At 36.2% G+C, this 17,136-nt stretch overlaps 2 protein-coding genes and 1 non-coding gene across 3 annotated transcripts; 2 read left to right on the top strand and 1 right to left on the bottom strand.

Moving 5' to 3' along the window:
• Positions 1-1,709: 1,709 nt before the first annotated feature.
• Positions 1,710-1,814, bottom strand: LOC140870081 (small nucleolar RNA R71). The gene has a single exon (XR_012147062.1). It is a non-coding gene; the product is annotated as a small nucleolar RNA R71 (small nucleolar RNA).
• Positions 1,815-2,430: 616 nt separating this feature from the next.
• LOC140861908 (uncharacterized) lies at positions 2,431-4,812 on the top strand. Its single transcript, XM_073264910.1, has 6 exons — positions 2,431-2,965; positions 3,413-3,555; positions 3,838-4,042; positions 4,133-4,266; positions 4,378-4,560; positions 4,669-4,812. Exons 1-6 carry the CDS (start codon positions 2,431-2,433, stop codon positions 4,810-4,812), a joined length of 1,344 nt encoding a protein of 447 aa, XP_073121011.1.
• A 10,588-nt stretch (positions 4,813-15,400) lies between these two features.
• On the top strand, positions 15,401-15,904 carry LOC140861909 (uncharacterized). Its single transcript, XM_073264911.1, has one exon. The coding sequence runs from the start codon at positions 15,401-15,403 to the stop codon at positions 15,902-15,904; it is 504 nt and encodes a 167-aa protein (XP_073121012.1).
• The last annotated feature ends 1,232 nt before the right edge of the window (positions 15,905-17,136 follow it).

Below are 17,136 nucleotides of genomic sequence, written 5' to 3' on the forward strand. Positions count from 1 at the left end.
AAGGAAAGCGCGTCTGCGCTGTTGCTGGGATTGATAAGTGAAAACTTGCGCATCTGCGCATGATTCATTGCGCGTCTGCGCGATCTTGTCTAAATGGAAAATATCAAAATTTTGGAAAGTTTGGAGTCTAGAATTTAGGGATTGATCGTGATATTTTGTGGAAACATATATAAGAAGATTTTGAAGCACATAATCAAGAGAGCCGCCATAACACTTTCAGAAACAAATTTAGAGCTAAAACGTGAAACTTGAGAGACTTTTAAGGCGAGAGAAATCTAAAGAAGTTAAAGAACTTGAAGCAGTAAATCTGAAGATCTATCGATCAGACACGGAAGGGCGAATATTTTGGATTTAAAAACATGAATTGGTTTTATTTGTTTGTGATCATGAACTAAACTCGTTTAGTCCAGAGGTTGACGTAGCCTCGTGGAGACGCTTCAACAAATTTTGATTTTTATTTGATTGAATTCTCCTAAATTAATTGTTTTTATAGTCTTGATTGTCTTTTTAATTTACTGGCCATAGATTGAATAGTTATATTTATTTAAAATCATTGCTTGGGAGAGGAGATTTTGAATAGGACATTAGAAATTACACTGTTAATTATTTATATAGCTCGGGAGAGTATATAATGTTAACGGAGCTTTAGGAAGAACATCATTTTTCACATATCAATAAGACTAAATTTTAATATGGATATTAGAATTGAATCTTAGTTGATACACATTATTTGTTGCTCGGGAGAGGAAAATAATATAATTAAGTGTTTTTGGCTATTAATTGAAAATGATTTAATTACAAGTAGTTGTTGTCGAAATCAAGTGAAATCAAAACCTCTAGACCATTTTCTGTCTTTGAATTAATATCTGAAATTGTTTCTTGGCTTGCTAAAATTTATTATTTATTTAAGTTTGAAAACCAAAACTCTTAATTTAATTTTTTAGATAAATTTTAGACTATTTTAATTACAAGCACTGAATAATTTTCACATTACTTCTCGTGGGATCGATACTCTACTTACACTTTATTAAAATTGACACCGTGCATTTGCGGGTACAAAAATATGCAACAAATTTTTGGCGCCGTTGCCGGGGATTAAATTGTTGATTTTATTTTAGTCTTGTTACCAATTAGTCTAGATTTTAATTTAGAGTTTTTATTTTATTTTATTTTTAGTTACTAATTGAATTTTTATTTTTCTTGCGTGCAGTGTATGCGAAGATCTCAAAGTGCTAATTCTTTACTATTTGTTCCGGAGATCGAACGAACTGCTTGCGCTTTGAGAAGGTTGAGATGAGAAGAATTAAATAGGATGGCTGAAGAAAATTCACAACAGGCTCCCTTGGTTCCAATTAGATATCACTTTTGGCCTACTGTCCAGGCTCACTACTCTGGAATCGCTAGAGGAACTATTAATACAAACAACTTTGATCTGAATCTGGCATTGATAAATATGGTTCAACAGAACCAATTTAATGGGAGCACTACTTCTGATCCTCAATTGCATCTTAGGACGTTTCTATAAATTACAGATACGGTAAAGATGAATGGTGTTCCTGAAGATATTATTCGTTTACGTTTGTTTCCGTTTTCTCTTAGGGATCAGGCGAGGAGTTGGTTGCAGTCACTGCCGCTAGGAAGCATTACTACATGGGAGGACATGACTGTCAAATTTTTAGCAAAGTATTTTTCACCTGCCAAGTCCACTCAGCTTAAGATTGAGATCAGTACTTTCAAGCAGCATGACTCAGAGCAGTTATATGAAGCATGAGAGAGATACAAGGATTTGCTGAGGCATTGTCCTAATCATAATTCTGCAGATTGGAAAGAATTTGAGTTGTTCTATAATGGATTGAATACGCCTACTAGGATGTCAGTGGACTCTGTTGCTGGAGGTACAATCTTTTCTAAGGACCCTATTAAGGCCCATGAGATGCTGGAACAGATGACTATTAATAGTTTTCAATGGCCGTCTGAACGAATGAGAGTCAAGAAGTCTGTCGGAGTGTATGCACTTGATCCTATCACATCTATCTCTGCCCAACTGTCTACTTTAACTACACAAGTGGCTGCATTGAACAAGGTGAGTGCCGCAGATTCAGCAGGTATGTCGGTAGCTATCGAGGAGTCACATCCCCCTCAAGAAGCTCAATACATCAATCCAAGAGACTATGGAGGCTATAGAGGTAATCCTGTTCCTAATACCTATCATCATGGCTTGCGTAATCATGAGAATTTTTCTTATGTCAACAATAAAAATGTGTTGAATCCCCCTCCAGGATTCAATACAAACAAGGGTGAGGGGAATCCATCTTTGGAAGATATAGTAAGTACTTTTGTCAATGAATCTGGTAAGCAGATGGCGCGAACTGAGAATCGTCTTGACAGTATGGAGACACACATTGTAATATGGGTGCCATGATAAAATCAATGGAGACTCAAATTGGACAATTGGAGAATGCGTTGAAGGACCAGAATAGAGGCCAATTTCCTAGCAATACAGAGGTTAACCTGAAAGAGCAGTGCAAGGCTATCACTTTGCGGAGTGGAAAGGAATTAGGGTCTGAAGGAAGAGAAGAAGAGAGTGAGAAGCCGAAGGAAGCTGAGAAGAATTCTGAGGTTGAAGAGATTATTGTTGAGGAAAATAAGAGTAGTGTTGAGGAAAAACCAATGTTTAAACCCACTCTTCCATATCCGCGGAGGTTTAAGAAGAAGGCTTTGGATGAGCAATTCTCGAAGTTTCTAGAAATTTTCAAGAAAATACACATCAATATTCCTTTTGTTGATGCCTTGGAGCAGATGCCGAATTATTCCAAGTTTATCAAAGATGTGATGTCCAAAAAGAGAAGGTTGCAAGAGAATGAGGTGGTGAATTTAACTAAAGAGTGCAGTGCTATTATACAGAAGAAGTTGCCACAAAAGCTTAAGGATCCAAGGAGTTTTACTCTTCCTTGTTTTATTGGTGGTGCTAAGGTAAATAGAGCTTTATGTGATTTAGGAACAAGTATTAATTTGATGTTTTTTTCTGTTTACAAGAGCTTGGAGCTTGGAGATGTAAGGCAGAACACCATCACTTTACAGCTGGCTGACAGAAGTATCACATATCCACGGGAAGTTATTGAAGATGTTTTGGTAAAGGTGGATAAATTTATATTTCCTGCTGACTTTGTGATTTTAGATATGGAAGAAGATTAAGAAGACCCTTTAATTTTTGGGAGGCCTTTTTTGGCGACTGCAAGAGCATTGATAGATGTCCATAAAGGAGAGCTCACGCTTAGATTTGGTGGAGAAGCTATAATTTTTAACATCTACCATGCAATGAAGGGACCAAGCTAGGTAAATACTTGCAAAAGAATTGAAGTTATTGATTCTTATACTCCTTTTGTATGTGCAAAAATTAATGATCTATTAGAGAGATGCTTGGTTGGAGACAAGTATGCTGAGAAAGAAGAGGACTTTGAGCTTTGTGAACAAGAAGCATTTCTTAATGGTGCTCCAATTGAAAAGGTAGTGAATCCAAAGAAAGAAGAGGAGTTGGAAAATAGGGCGAAAGAGGTACCTGCTGAAACTCATAATCTTAAGGAATTAACTTCACACTTATGCTATGCATTCTTAGGTGAAAACTCGACTTGTCCGATAATTATTTCTTCTCATCTCAATGTGGCTGAAAAATATAAATTGTTGAGAGTTTTGAGAAAATTAAAAACTTCTTTAGGATGGTCGATTACTGATATTAAGGGTATTAGTCCAACTATATGCATGCATAAAATCTTGATGGAAGATTCTTATACTTCTTATGTGGATCATCAGAGGCGGTTGAATCCCGCCATGAAATAGGTCGTAAAAAATGAAGTTTTGAAGTTGTTGAATGCTGGTGTAATTTACGCTATTTCTGATAGTAGTTGGGTTACTCCTGTCCAAGTTGTGCCTAATAAAGGTGGAATCACTGTGCTCAAGAATGAAAATAATGAGTTAATTTCCACACACATAGTAACTGGTTGGCGAGTCTGTATAGACTATAGGAAGTTGAACAAGGCTACTCGTAAGAATCATTTTCCAATTTTTTTTATTGATCAAATGCTTGATAAACTTGATGGTTATTGTTATTACTGTTTCTTAGATGGTTATTCAGGTTATAATCAAATTTCTATAGCGCCAGATGATCAGGAGAAGACAACTTTTACGTGTCCCTGTGGCACGTTTGCTTTTAGAATGATGCCTTTTGGTCTTTGTAATGCACTGGCTACTTTTCAGCGGTGTATGATGGCTATTTTTGCAGATATGGTGGAGGAAATCATGGAAGTTTTCATGGATGATTTTTTGGTATTTGGCTCTTCCTTTGATCATTGCTTGCATAATCTTTTCCTTGTTTTGCAGAGATGTCAAGAAAAGAATTTAGTGCTTAATTGGAAAAAGTGTCACTTTATGGTCCAAGAAGGCATTGTCCTTGGACATAAAGTGTCGTCACATGGATTGGAGGTGGATAGAGCCAAAGTTGTTGCGATTGAGAAGCTTCCACCACCAAAGAATATCAAGGGCATTCGGAGTTTCTTAGGCCATGTCGGGTTTTATCGTAGATTTATAAAAGATTTTTCTAAGATCACTAAACTCTTGTGTAATTTACTTGAAAAAGATTCCACTTTTATATTTTATGATGATTGTTTGCAGGCCTTTGAGAAGATAAAGACGACATTGATCACAGCGCCTATCATGATTGTTCCGGATTGGAAGGATCCTTTTGATCTAATGTGTGACGCTAGTGATTATGCGGTGGGAGCTGTTTTGGGGCAAAGAAGAGATAAAATTTTTTGAGCAATCTATTATGCCAGTCGTATTATGGATGCCGCACAACAAAACTATCCCACAACTGAAAAAGAGATGCTTGCAGTGGTTTTTGCTTTTGATAAATTTAGACCGTATTTAATTGGCATTAAAGTAGTTTTTTACACTGATCATGCAGTGATTCGCTACTTGTTTGCCAATAAGGATTCTAAGACACACTTGATAAGGTGGATTTTACTTCTGCAAGAATTTGATTTTGAAGTCAAGGATAAAAAGGGGAGTGAAAATCAAGTCGCAGATCATTTATCTAGATTGGATTTGGAGAAAGTTAAGGATGAGGATGTGATAAAAAAATGCTTCCCTGATGAACAAATCTTTGAGGTAAGTTCGTCCCTCCCATGGTTTGCTGATATTGCTAACTTTTGGTCATGTGGTGTTGTACCTCCAGATTTGAACCGCCATCAGAAGAAGAAATTCTTCCATGACATTAAGATTTATTTGTGGGATGATCCCTACGTATTCAAGTGATGCGCTGATCAAGTGATTAAGAAATGTGTGGCAGGTCACGAAGCACAAGATATCTTTGAGCAATGTCATTCAACACCATATGGAGGCCACTTCGGAGCATCACGAACTGCGGCTAAGGTATTACAATCCGGTTTCTATTGTCCTACTATGTTTAAGGATAGTTACACCTTGGTGAAATCTTGTGATAAGTGTCAAAGGACTAGGAATATTTCTCGCAAACATGAATTACCTCTCACCAATATTTTAGAATTTGAACTTTTTGATGTGTGGGGTATAGATTTCATGAGTCCGTTTCCTCCTTCCTTTGGATACACTTATATTTTACTGTTGTGGATTAGGTTTCAAAGTGGGTGGAATCAATTGCCACCTACACTAATGAAGCTCGTGTTGTAGTAAAATTTCTACAAAAGAATATTTTCACCAGATTCGGCACTCCGCAAGCTATAATTAGTGATGAAGGTGCACATTTTTGTAATAAAATTTTTAATACCTAGCTCACAAAGTATGGTGTCAGACACAAGGTAGTGTGCACATACCATCCACAAACCAATGGTCAGGCGGAGATTTCTAACTTGGAAGTCAAGCAAATCTTGGAGAAGATGGTTAATACAAATCGAAAAGATTGGGCAATCAGCTAGATGACGCTCTTTGGGCATACCGCACCGCATTCAAAACACCTATTGGGATGTCACCCTATAGGTTGGTATTTGGTAAAGCTTGTCATCTGCCATTGGAGCTTGAGCATAAAGCATATTTGGCTGTGAAGAAGTTGAACATGGATCTTGAAGTATCCAGAGAATTGTGGAAATTGCAGTTGATTGAGTTAGAAGAATTCCGTAATGAAGCGTATGAAAATGACAAGATTTATAAACAACAAACAAAGAAGTGTCATGATAAAAAAAATCTTGTGACGGGAATTTGAACCAGGCCAACAAGTTTTTTTATTTAACTCTCGTTTGAAATTATTTCCAGGTAAGCTAAAGTCGCGATGGTGCGGGCCATTTACAATGGAGACTGTGTATCCACATGGTTCCATTGAGCTGCAATGTACAGATAGACAGACATTCAAGGTGAATGGGCAGCGGGTCAAGCATTATTTTGGAAACGAATTACAACATGTTGAGGGAACTCTGCTCGACGACCCCAAATAAAAACCGGTGAAAGTCAGACTGATGACTATAAACCAAGCGCTTCTTGGGAGGCAACCCATGTTTATTTCTTTAATTTAGTTTATTTGGGTTTTTATGATTATGTTTTTATTTTGCAATTCTATTCATCCATTAAATTTTCTTTTGCGATTTTTGGCACAGGTTCAAAAGTATCAAGGAAGATAAGGCGCATCTGCTCGTTTCCTCATGCGCAATCGCGACGGAGATTTATAGATTACATTAGCGCATCTGCGCCTCTTCCAACGCGTGTCTACGCAAAATCCCAGAGAATTGAAGAAAGTATCATGCGTATGCGCTCATTATATTGCGCGGTTACTCGGTTCGCTGGACTGGAGGCGCATATGCGCTAATAAATTCTTCAAGTTACTGACTTTTCGCGCAGAGGTGCATTTTCAGGCGCAGATGCGCTCATTATATTGCGCGATTACTCGGTTCCATTAGCGCATCTGCGTTTGACAATGCGCCTCTGTGCTAAAATTCAATAACTTGAAGAATTTATTAGCGCATCTGCGCCTCCAGTCCAGCGCTTCTGTGCAACCACATTATTTCATGCATCTGCGCCTCACAACAGGCGCATCTGCGCTAAGTCCAAATCTGTGAACTAAAAGACACGGTCATCTTTCCAATTCTCATTCTTTATCTTGGGTATATCTCACTCTCTCTAGCGGCGATTTCACTCTCCAAATCTCTTCACCATGTTGGTCGATTTTGCAAAGTTTTAAGACCCTCGCATCACCTCTAGTCCGTGACTGCCTCAATATCCCCCCATTCGGAAATTTCAACAAAGGGGATTTATGGTTCCTGTGGGCTCTCTTTTTTGTTGGACGGAAAAAGTTGGAAAATTTTTCTTAAAAAATTTGAGGCATTTACAAACTCCAGAACGAGGTACTTATCTTTTTCACTTTGTGGTGTTGAGATTATTGCTGAAGGTGTCAGTAGAGAACTGTCGACATAGTGCCTACCAAGTGTTTGTTGAATTGTCTGGGGTTTAATTTGTCTTGCATTGTTGTGTTGGACGTTTGGGGATTTTAATAATTTGATTGAGGTGATTGAGTGGAGTCAATTATTTATTCAAAATTCCTCCAAAGACCAAAGGCAAGGGTTCAGCTTCTTCGTCGTCCTCGGTATCTTACGATAAAAGGCGTTTTTGTGACGCCACGACAGCCGAGAATTACTCCAAATTGATTGAAAAAAGCATACATAGGGAGCGGGGCATGAACATCAATGAGTATAACTCCCCCACACTAGTTGAAGCCCGAAGGCATGGATGGGAGGACTTTGTGAAACGACCGCAAGATGCGGTCATGTCCATCGTTCGTGAGTTCTATGCAAATATGATGGTCAATCACGATGACTACAGAGTGAAGGTGCGGGGGTGTTGGGTGGCATTTGACAGAAAAATGATTAATGTTCTTTACAACATGCCTGGTCATTCAAGTGACGAGTATAAGGAATTCAAGAGCGGGGTCTTTCCCGTTGAAACCGTGATTCACACATTATGCTCGGATGAGGCCAATTAGAAATTAAATAATCAAATAGCTCCGATCATATTTTGCTCGAGATTCCTCAACCGAGATGCCAATAATTGGAATGAATTTGTAGCTGATCGGATTCTTCCCTCCAGTCACACTTATGAAGTTACAAAAAAACGAGCGACTCTTGTCTACTGTATTGTGACTGGGAAGAGAATTGATGTAGGATGTATGATCGCTTATTTCGGTATTAAAAATAATTACTAGCAAGTGTACCAAGTCAAGATATAGTAAGTGGACAAAGAGTCCAAGTATCGATCCCACAGGGACTGTTGTCAATTCTCAAGAATTAATTATTTAGCTTAATCTAGACAAAATAATAAATAGGAGACAATAAATTAAATAAAAATTTAATCATTAAAAATAATAAGAAATAAAATAGCTGAAAGATAAATTTAATTAAATTGAGACAACCAAGACACACGAAGGTACCGAACAATTTATGCAAACAAGTGGCAAATCTAAGATCCAGATTTAATCTTAAATCACGGCGAATTATCCTATCTTGTTTAACAGTCTATTTCTAGAACATGTTAAACTTATTCAAGTTATGACGGATTAATTTTCATAATTCTAATCAAACATGAATGCATTCAATATTTGTGATAATTCAGTTTTCACCTAAAACCGCATACTGAAACCGAATACTATTTCTAGTCGATTTAACCATATGTCAATTATTGGAGTGATCAAAATCAATTCCTAACCTTTCGACTCGAAATTAATTAACAAGCAAGTAAATAATTGATCAGGTTATTCACAAGACATAATTTAATTCCAATAATCAATAAATTGAAGAAAGATCTAAAAATCTCAAATCAAAATCCACATATTCAACATAAAATTGTTCGGCCCAATCTCGCCGTCTTGGTTGAAGAAAAACTAATCAATAAACGAAAAATATAGTTCTGACAAAAGTTTAATAATCAAAAGAACAAGGGAAGAAAAACTCGAATGAAGCGTTTTTCAATCTTCAAGCCTCCTAGCCGCCGTCTATCTGATGCGATTCGAACCCCTTTTCACGTCTGACAATCTCCTATTTATATGTCTTTGAAAGCCCAAGAAATAAAGCCCGGAAATTTGAAAGTTTTAATTCTCGAAAATTCTATTTTTTCTGATTTTGCGACATGCACGGACCCTGGATAAGGGTCCGTGTTCAGGTCCGTGCATTAAATTGAAAACGCCGATTTTTTTACGAAGATGCACGGACCCTTATCCGGACCCATGCACGGGTCCGTGCATACATCCTTTCTTGCGCGCAATTTTCTTGAAAAATTCATATCTTTAGTTCTAGCCGTTGGATCGAATTGAAAATTGGATAGCAGCTTCAAAACATCTTGAACTTGATTTTGAACGGTGAAGATTGGATTTGGGTCACTCTAGAATTAAAAATATATTTTTGACCATAGCTGCTCCGTAATTCATGCTTATGGCTCTTCTCTTTCTCCAAAAATCATGATTTCTTCAATATTTCTACAAAAATCAACCCGGAGAGTGAAATGCACACACATGCAATAAATCATGAATAAAACTTATAAAACAATATGAATGCACACAAAATAGACATAAAAATATAACAAACTAATGCATACAAAATGCACTTATCAATGTGTGATTTAAGATTATATAATGGCTGCTATTAAGGGTACCATAACCATTAGTTTGGTCCACCCTTCGGTGATCACGGATCTTTGTCAACGTGTTGGTGTTGTTTGGGACGACAATGGTCAAATTCTAGCTCCAAGGGCCCTGATTGATCTTGTTGGGCCATTGAGACACGATAAGGAGAAACAGGAACATCATGTCGCTATTGAGTCGCCTCCTCCTCCACCAGAGCAACCCCCTCAGCAGCCAGTCCAGCCCTTGCCATAGTCCTTGTACTCTGCTATTGAGAATAATCTGCCTCTGCCTCTGCCTCTGCAATTTGCGCAATCTGTCTATGAAAGATTGAATACTTTAGAGGAGAGATTGACGTCCTATTGGGATATGACACGGAAGCACATGGCCTATGTGCATGACTTTAATGTCGTTCTTGCTCAGCGTTCCCTGCGACTGTACCATCTGATCCTGCATATCCTGCCCCACCATCATGGCCTCATACTACAATTTCCGATGATTATTTTTTTGATGATGGCAGAGATGATGATGATATGGATACCGAGTCCTGATGCTCGGTATCTAAGGTACAATTCCCTTATTCTTTCTTGCTAAATCATAGGGACATTGATTGTACCTAAGTTAGGGGGTGTTCAATTTTGTGAATTATGTTGACTTGCTGTTTTTCTTGCATTTGATTAAGGATTTTATTGTTTAGCTGTGTGGTGTTTAATTTAGTGTTAAGATAATTTAAGGTTGTTGTTTTGTTTGAGTTGTTCAGTTTGTTGTAAAAACAAAGTCGAGAAAGAATTGGAAAGATTGGCCAATGATGAGGAATTTTTTTTTATGTCCATAATTATCTGCTTGTCAAACCATTTCTGGACTGGTGAAACAATTTAATGAATAATTTCCTATACACTCTGTGATTTTCTCTTGAGTCTGAGTTCGAAGCATGCAAACATAGAAATGATTGAGGAATTGTTTCGATTTTTGGGCCTAGTTTTCTTTGAATTAATTCTATCCCTAGTTGCCCTTTGATCTTGCACGAGACTATATGAGTACATTTGGTGCAATTTCTGAAATTTGTTGAAAATCATCGCTTACTTTTGATGATTATTAATTCTTGCACTGATTGAATTCGTATGATTTGAATGTGGATTGAGATGTTGTGTAAAACTAGTTTGGACACTCTTGGAGGAAAAATGCGGGTATACTGTGACTTAGGAATGATTTAAACAATTTTTCTATAAAACATTTATGCCTTTCAAGCTACCCATTGATGCATTTTATCCCTAGTACCTTGTTTGAGCCCTACTGAGAAATGAATGACATGCGTGAAAACGTATGATAAGCCCCCATTCGGCATCGTTTCAATGTCCTACATTCACTACCTTCTGAATAACGTAAACACTATTTCCTACCCTAAGGGAGTAAGTATTGAATTGAAAATTGTATATGCTCCTAGTATGATACTGAAATGTGGAATGTGTGTTGAGAAAGAAAATAAAAAGAAGAAAAAGGTAGAAAAGAAAAAAAAAACAAAACAAAACAAAAACAATTGAGGTGAAGAGGTGTGATAAGAAAGAAAGAAAAATATGAAAAAAGTAGTGAATTCAATGGTCTGACGAAGTGAAAGGAGATTGAAAATGAAGAAGGAGTTGGAAAATAATGATTGAATTTTATCTTACTCCCTTCTTTGAATTGTTATCCTTCGTTTGTAGCCATGAGCTAGGCCTTACATTACAAGCTTAGAAGTCCTTTTGACCGAGTCACAGTCGCCCAATATACTAGTGGAGAAGGGTTGCGAGAATTTAGCTTATGGACTGTCGAGAAACATTTTCTTTGAGTATGAATTTTTAATCAAAACGCACACACATTATTTTTTTCTTTCATTACATCAATTGTGAGTGTTTTGATTGATTCTAATCTAAATTTGAACCATTATTACCTGAAACGGACCTCATGATCTATGAATGTGTGAATTGGACTTGGATAAAGGTGTTTTGAAACGTGAATTGCGGAGATTTTGAGCTTATGAGGATAACCAGTTACTTGATTTCATTTTTAATGTTTGATGGGTTAGATGAGATTGGATTTAATTATTTTTCAAATCAATTCTGAGGTCAGCTGATCCATATTATTTCATGACTTTGTATCGCTAGTGATTGTTTTTTGTTTGGAATGTGAGTTGTTGATTAAGTTTGGAATTATTTTGTTCGGGACGAACAAAAGTTCAAGTTTGGGAAATTTGACAAGTGTGTTTTATGCACTTAAATTATCTATGATTTTGACTGATCTTTGTTGTGTTTTGGATGGATTTACGCGTTATGGATGTTGTTTTTGTGCGTGTAGGATTATTTGTAAATTGTTGAAGAAAAGGAGAAGTTAGCAGAAATTTTAAAGAAGAAGAAGGAAGAAAAAGCACAGAGCTCATCTGCGCTACTTACTTAGCGCGTTCGCGCTAATGGAGAAGTGAAGAAGAGCAGCTGCACCGGGATGGAGAGCAGCCGCGCAAAATTCCAGAGATTTGAGAAATCAAGAGCGCATCTGCGCTTATGGGAGAGCGAGTCTGCTCTTAAGAGATAAATTAAGGAAGCGCAGCTGCGGAGTAAGGAAAGCGCGTCTGCACTATTATTGGGATTGAGAAGTGAAGACTTGCGCATTTGCGCATGATTCATTGCGCGTCTGCGCGATCTTGTCTATATGGAAAATAGCAGAATTTTGGAAAGTTTGGAGTCTAGAGTTTAGGGATGATCGTGAGATTTTGTGGACACATATATAAGGAGATTTTGAAGCACATAATCAAGAGAGCCGCCATAAAACTTTCAAAAACAAATTTAGAGCTAAAACGTGAGACTTGAGAGACTTTGAAGGCAAGAGAAATCTGAAGAAGTTAAAGAACTTGAAGCAGTAAATTTGAAGATCGATCGACCGAACACGGAAGAGTGAATATTCGGATTTTTTTATCTTTCTCTTTATTTGTTGAATCATGTTTCAATTGAAAAACATGAATTGGTTTTATTTATTTGTGATCATGAACTAAACTCATTTAGTCTAGAGGTTGACATAGTCTGGTGTAGACACTTCTACGAATTTTGATTTTTATTTGATTGAATTCTTCTAGATTAATTGTTTTTTCTAGTCTTGATTGTCTTTTCAATTTACTGGCCATAGATTGAATTGTTATATTTATTTGAAATCATTACTCGGGAGAGGGGATTTTGAATAGAACATTATAAATTACACTGTTAATTATTTATATAGCTCGGGAGAGTATATAATGTTAACGGAGCTTTAGGGAGAACATCGTTTTTCACATATCACTAAGTCTAAATTTTTAATATGGATATATGAATTGAATCTTAGTTGATACACATTATTTGTTGCTCGGGAGAGAGAAATAATATAATTAAGTGTTCTTGGCTATTAATTTAATTGAATTCATGAAAATGATTTAATTACAAATAGTTGTTGTCGAAACCATGGTGAAATCAAAACCTCTAGACCATTTTCTGTCATTGAATTAATATCGAAAATTGTTGCTTGGCTTGCTAAAATTTATTATTTATTTAAGTTTGAAAACCAAAACTCTTAATTTAATTTTCTAGATAAAGTTTAGACTATTTTAATTACAAGCACTGAATAATTTTCACATTACTCCTCGTGGGATCGATACTCTACTTACACTTTATTAAAAATTGACACTGTACACTTGCGAGCACAAAAATACGCAACAGAGTGTTGGGAGTTTCAGTTTTTGTAATGTTTAAGACCTAAAATGAATTGAGATTTTGCAAGAATATGTAATCTCCAAAGTCTGTTAGTGAATATCCTTCTCAAAAGAAATAAGGGGTGATATAGGAGTTATTCAAATATCCCAACATAAAAAAAAAATGTGTTAATTTACTTTCGGTCAATCTTTGTTACTTTCATACACAAGCCTGTTTCCAGTGTTCTATATTTTTGCACAAACTACCTTACTGATATCGACATACCAGAATTACCAGTTAAAGTTGTTAACCCAAATGAATTTATCTGAAAAAAATTTAGTGTGATTATTTATTGAGCCCCCTTCTAACCGATCACCCGATCCTAACAAATACTATTTGATCCGCATAAAGGAATATCACAAATTGGATGCTTGTTTAATTTATGATGGAACTAATAAATCATGAAGATCTACAAAGACCATGAAACATGTATTGCTTGAAAGAGGGGCAGAAAAGATGGATCAAAGACGATATGATATAGCATAAATCTCCGAAATTTTCCTTCACTCATGATTTACTTTACATAAGAAAGATGATAATGAAGTTCAAAAAATTCTCGAGTAATAATTCGGCCGATTTTTTCACAAAATCATTGCACACATAAACTTTTGAGAAATTGGTATACAAGATCGAAATGCGATGGTTTAAAGATTTCAATCAATGCTTGCAACAAGGGGAGTTATCCAAACTGCACTCTTTTCCCTTATCCATGATTTTTTCCAGGTGGTTTTTCATGACAAGGTTTTAAACGAGGCAATTAAGAAACAATGGGGGATGTCCTACTATTTCTGCTTCACTTGATTTTTATCTCATCGTGTTTTTCCTAGTAAGGTTTTAAGGCACATCCGTCGAATGACATCAAGGGGGTGTGTTACAATATCATGGACGTCAAATGTTGAATAATACATCTTACTTTTGGTGATAATAATCAGATCAATCGGATGATATAAATCAAAACCAAGAACAAATTATATTAGCTCAAATCGGTCTGATATCAAGACAGTCTATTGATCTAGACTCAGCAGAAGAACTCGATAAATCAATGATACCAGATAAAATCCAGACCAGATCAAATCTATGTAGTCCAATCTCAATCCGAGTTATTAAACTAAAGGACAAAATGAGTTGTTGGTGATATAAAATATATACGTTATCTTCCATACTCGACAATGTTTCAAATGTTTCACTATATTTGGAAAGGTACAAGGACACGTGTCATCTTCTGGTTCAAATGTCGGACAAATCAGAAACAAACATTCTACCGGCTACTTTTTTGCGTTGAAGAAGATCACCTATAAATACTTGATGACATTCAAAAATTCATAACTCTTGCTCTCGCAATTCAGAAATTAAATATTATTAAGATTTCATCAGAGAATTTTAAGATCACGCAGTCAGACAAGAAGTAGATCGAAGATCAAAACACTGAATTCAAGCTTACTGCATATATCAGATCAATTGATTGAGATCACTCTGTGATATTTATACCAGCTTGTTGAAGCATATTCCTTACTGAATCTAAGATGTAACTCAATCAGAGTTTGATCTGATTTGAGAAGTATACTAGGAGTTCTTCTCAAGGGTTGATTGGATCGGATTTGTACAAGATTTTGTGTAAATCAAATTCTTTTAGTGAAATCATTCTGAAAACAGAAGAAGTGAAGACGTAGAAGTTTTATCTTCGAACTTCAATAAAATCTCTTGTTCCTTATATTTACTTACTGCATTTTCTTATTTGATTTGCCTTAGCTATCCAGTTCAATTTTACAAGGACTATATATTCCGCCTGATCAGATCAGTTCTTTCGAGGAAATATATTTAAGCAAAAATACTTTGAGTTCGAGCTGATAAATGAGTTTAAGTTTGAAAAAAAATTATACTAAATGTGTATTCACCCCCACCCTCGCACGCTCACGATCCTAACAAGTGGTATCAGAGCGGGTTATTTGTTTAAATTTGAACTGCTCTTGGTAAACTATGGCATCATTTAACAAGATTCTTATGTTTAATAAGGAAGATTATGATGACTGAAAAACTCACATGCAGGCACATCTATCTGCTCAAGAAGATGATATGTGGTAGGTACATTATTACAGATGGACCAATGAAGATCATGAAAACAAATACTACAATTGCTATCACCGAAGGTGCACCTCAAATGATTGAGAAACCGAGATCAGAATGGACAACTGAGGACAAAAAGAAAGAAAATTTGGACAATGTGGCAAGATACATACTATGCAAAACTTTGGATAAGAATATATTGATCAAGATCAAAACATGCACCACGGCGAAGGAGATATGGGAGAAACTCACACAACTATGTGAAAACAATGATCAAACAAAGGAAAACAAACTCGTAGTGGCAATCCAGAAGTTCGATGGTATCAAAATGAAGCCTGAAGAAACAATGAATGAGTTCGATGAAAGATTTAGCAGCACAATCATTGAGCTGAATACTTTGGGCCAAAGCTACAGCAACAGAGAAGTGGCTCTAAAAGTTATGATAGCCTTGCCTCATGAATGAGATGTTAAAACAAATTTCAATTAGAGAATCCAAGTACCTAGGCAAGATTGAACTACATGACCTATTCGCATATCTCAAAGCTTATGAGTTCGAGCTGGGAGTCTGAATTGAAGAGGAACCATCTACTCCACAAGTCACTAAGGCTCTAAAAACAGCAGAGGAAACAACTAATATCAAGATTGCAGATCATCTCAGTAGCGATTCTATGTCACTCTTTGTCAAAAAATTTGGTAAATTCATGAGAAAGAATCACATAAATTTCCAGAGCACAAACAAATCCAGCTTCAGACGAAAAGAGCCGACCAATAATGATCAAGCTTGTTATAATTGTGGCAAGAAATGACACTTAATAGCTGAATGCACAAAACCAAAGAAGGACGAAAGGAAGAAATCTTACAAAAATCGTCAGAGAGGAAAGAAAGAAATTCAGAAGAAAGAAAGAGCAAAAAAAACTGATTGTAGAAGAGAAAAACAACAAGTAGGATGAGTCAGATACAGAATCATCTGGTTCAAAAACTTCTTCAAGTATGATGAGTATCGAAGACTATCTCATGAGTTTGAGGAAGTCAAAGCAGATGGAAAGAGCACAACAGATATGTCAAACCAAATGAACTCTACTGAGTCTATTGAATCAGACAGTCTAAAGGTTTAAATAAATCTATTAATGACCAAAAACACAAAAATGATAAGTGAACTCCAAGTTGTTATGTCTGAGAATCAAAGGTTGACAAACTTAGTAAACACTTGGAACATGTCTTCTGTTTCACGAGATAAACTGAATGGAATGCAGAAGCAAGCTGGTGATAGAACTGGCCTAGGCTAAAAAATGAATGAAAACAGTTCATCAGAAACAAATACTCAGTCGTGTCTGGATAAGAAAATTTAAAAATATATGAAATTTGTTAGATCCAGCATGATATATGAACACCTTGAGCCTAAAATTCATGTTAGACCTCCAATAATTTAAAAGAGGAAACTTTTTCATAAAGGTTTGGGATATGTTGAACCTGAAGTTCATAGTCTAGAATGACTAAGACCAGACCAGATTGGCTTGGATATGGTCAAACAAGACAGAACTTTATGACGGTAAAACATAGACCATATTTCAAAAACAAACCTGCTCAAAAGAAGTAATGGAAACCTGGCATGAATAATCTGTCTGACTATTCCACTACGCACCCACAACACAATGCACGAAAGGTATCAGCTAGATCACTTACTCTTGGGGCCTT

Source organism: Henckelia pumila, chromosome 4 (assembly GCF_033568475.1).
Source record: "Henckelia pumila isolate YLH828 chromosome 4, ASM3356847v2, whole genome shotgun sequence".
Taxonomy (NCBI): Eukaryota; Viridiplantae; Streptophyta; class Magnoliopsida; order Lamiales; family Gesneriaceae; genus Henckelia; species Henckelia pumila.

Bases quoted from the DNA above. Each gene is read 5' to 3' on its own strand.
- LOC140861908 (XM_073264910.1), top strand. From the start codon at position 2,431: ATGGAGACTCAAATTGGACAATTGGAGAATGCGTTGAAGGACCAGAAT. The intron at 4,043-4,132 runs GTAAGAATCATT...ATGGTTATTCAG, and splicing joins GAAGTTGAACAAGGCTACTC to GTTATAATCAAATTTCTATA. The intron at 4,267-4,377 runs GCTATTTTTGCA...CTTGTTTTGCAG, and splicing joins CTTTTCAGCGGTGTATGATG to AGATGTCAAGAAAAGAATTT.
- LOC140861909 (XM_073264911.1), top strand. From the start codon at position 15,401: ATGACTGAAAAACTCACATGCAGGCACATCTATCTGCTCAAGAAGATG.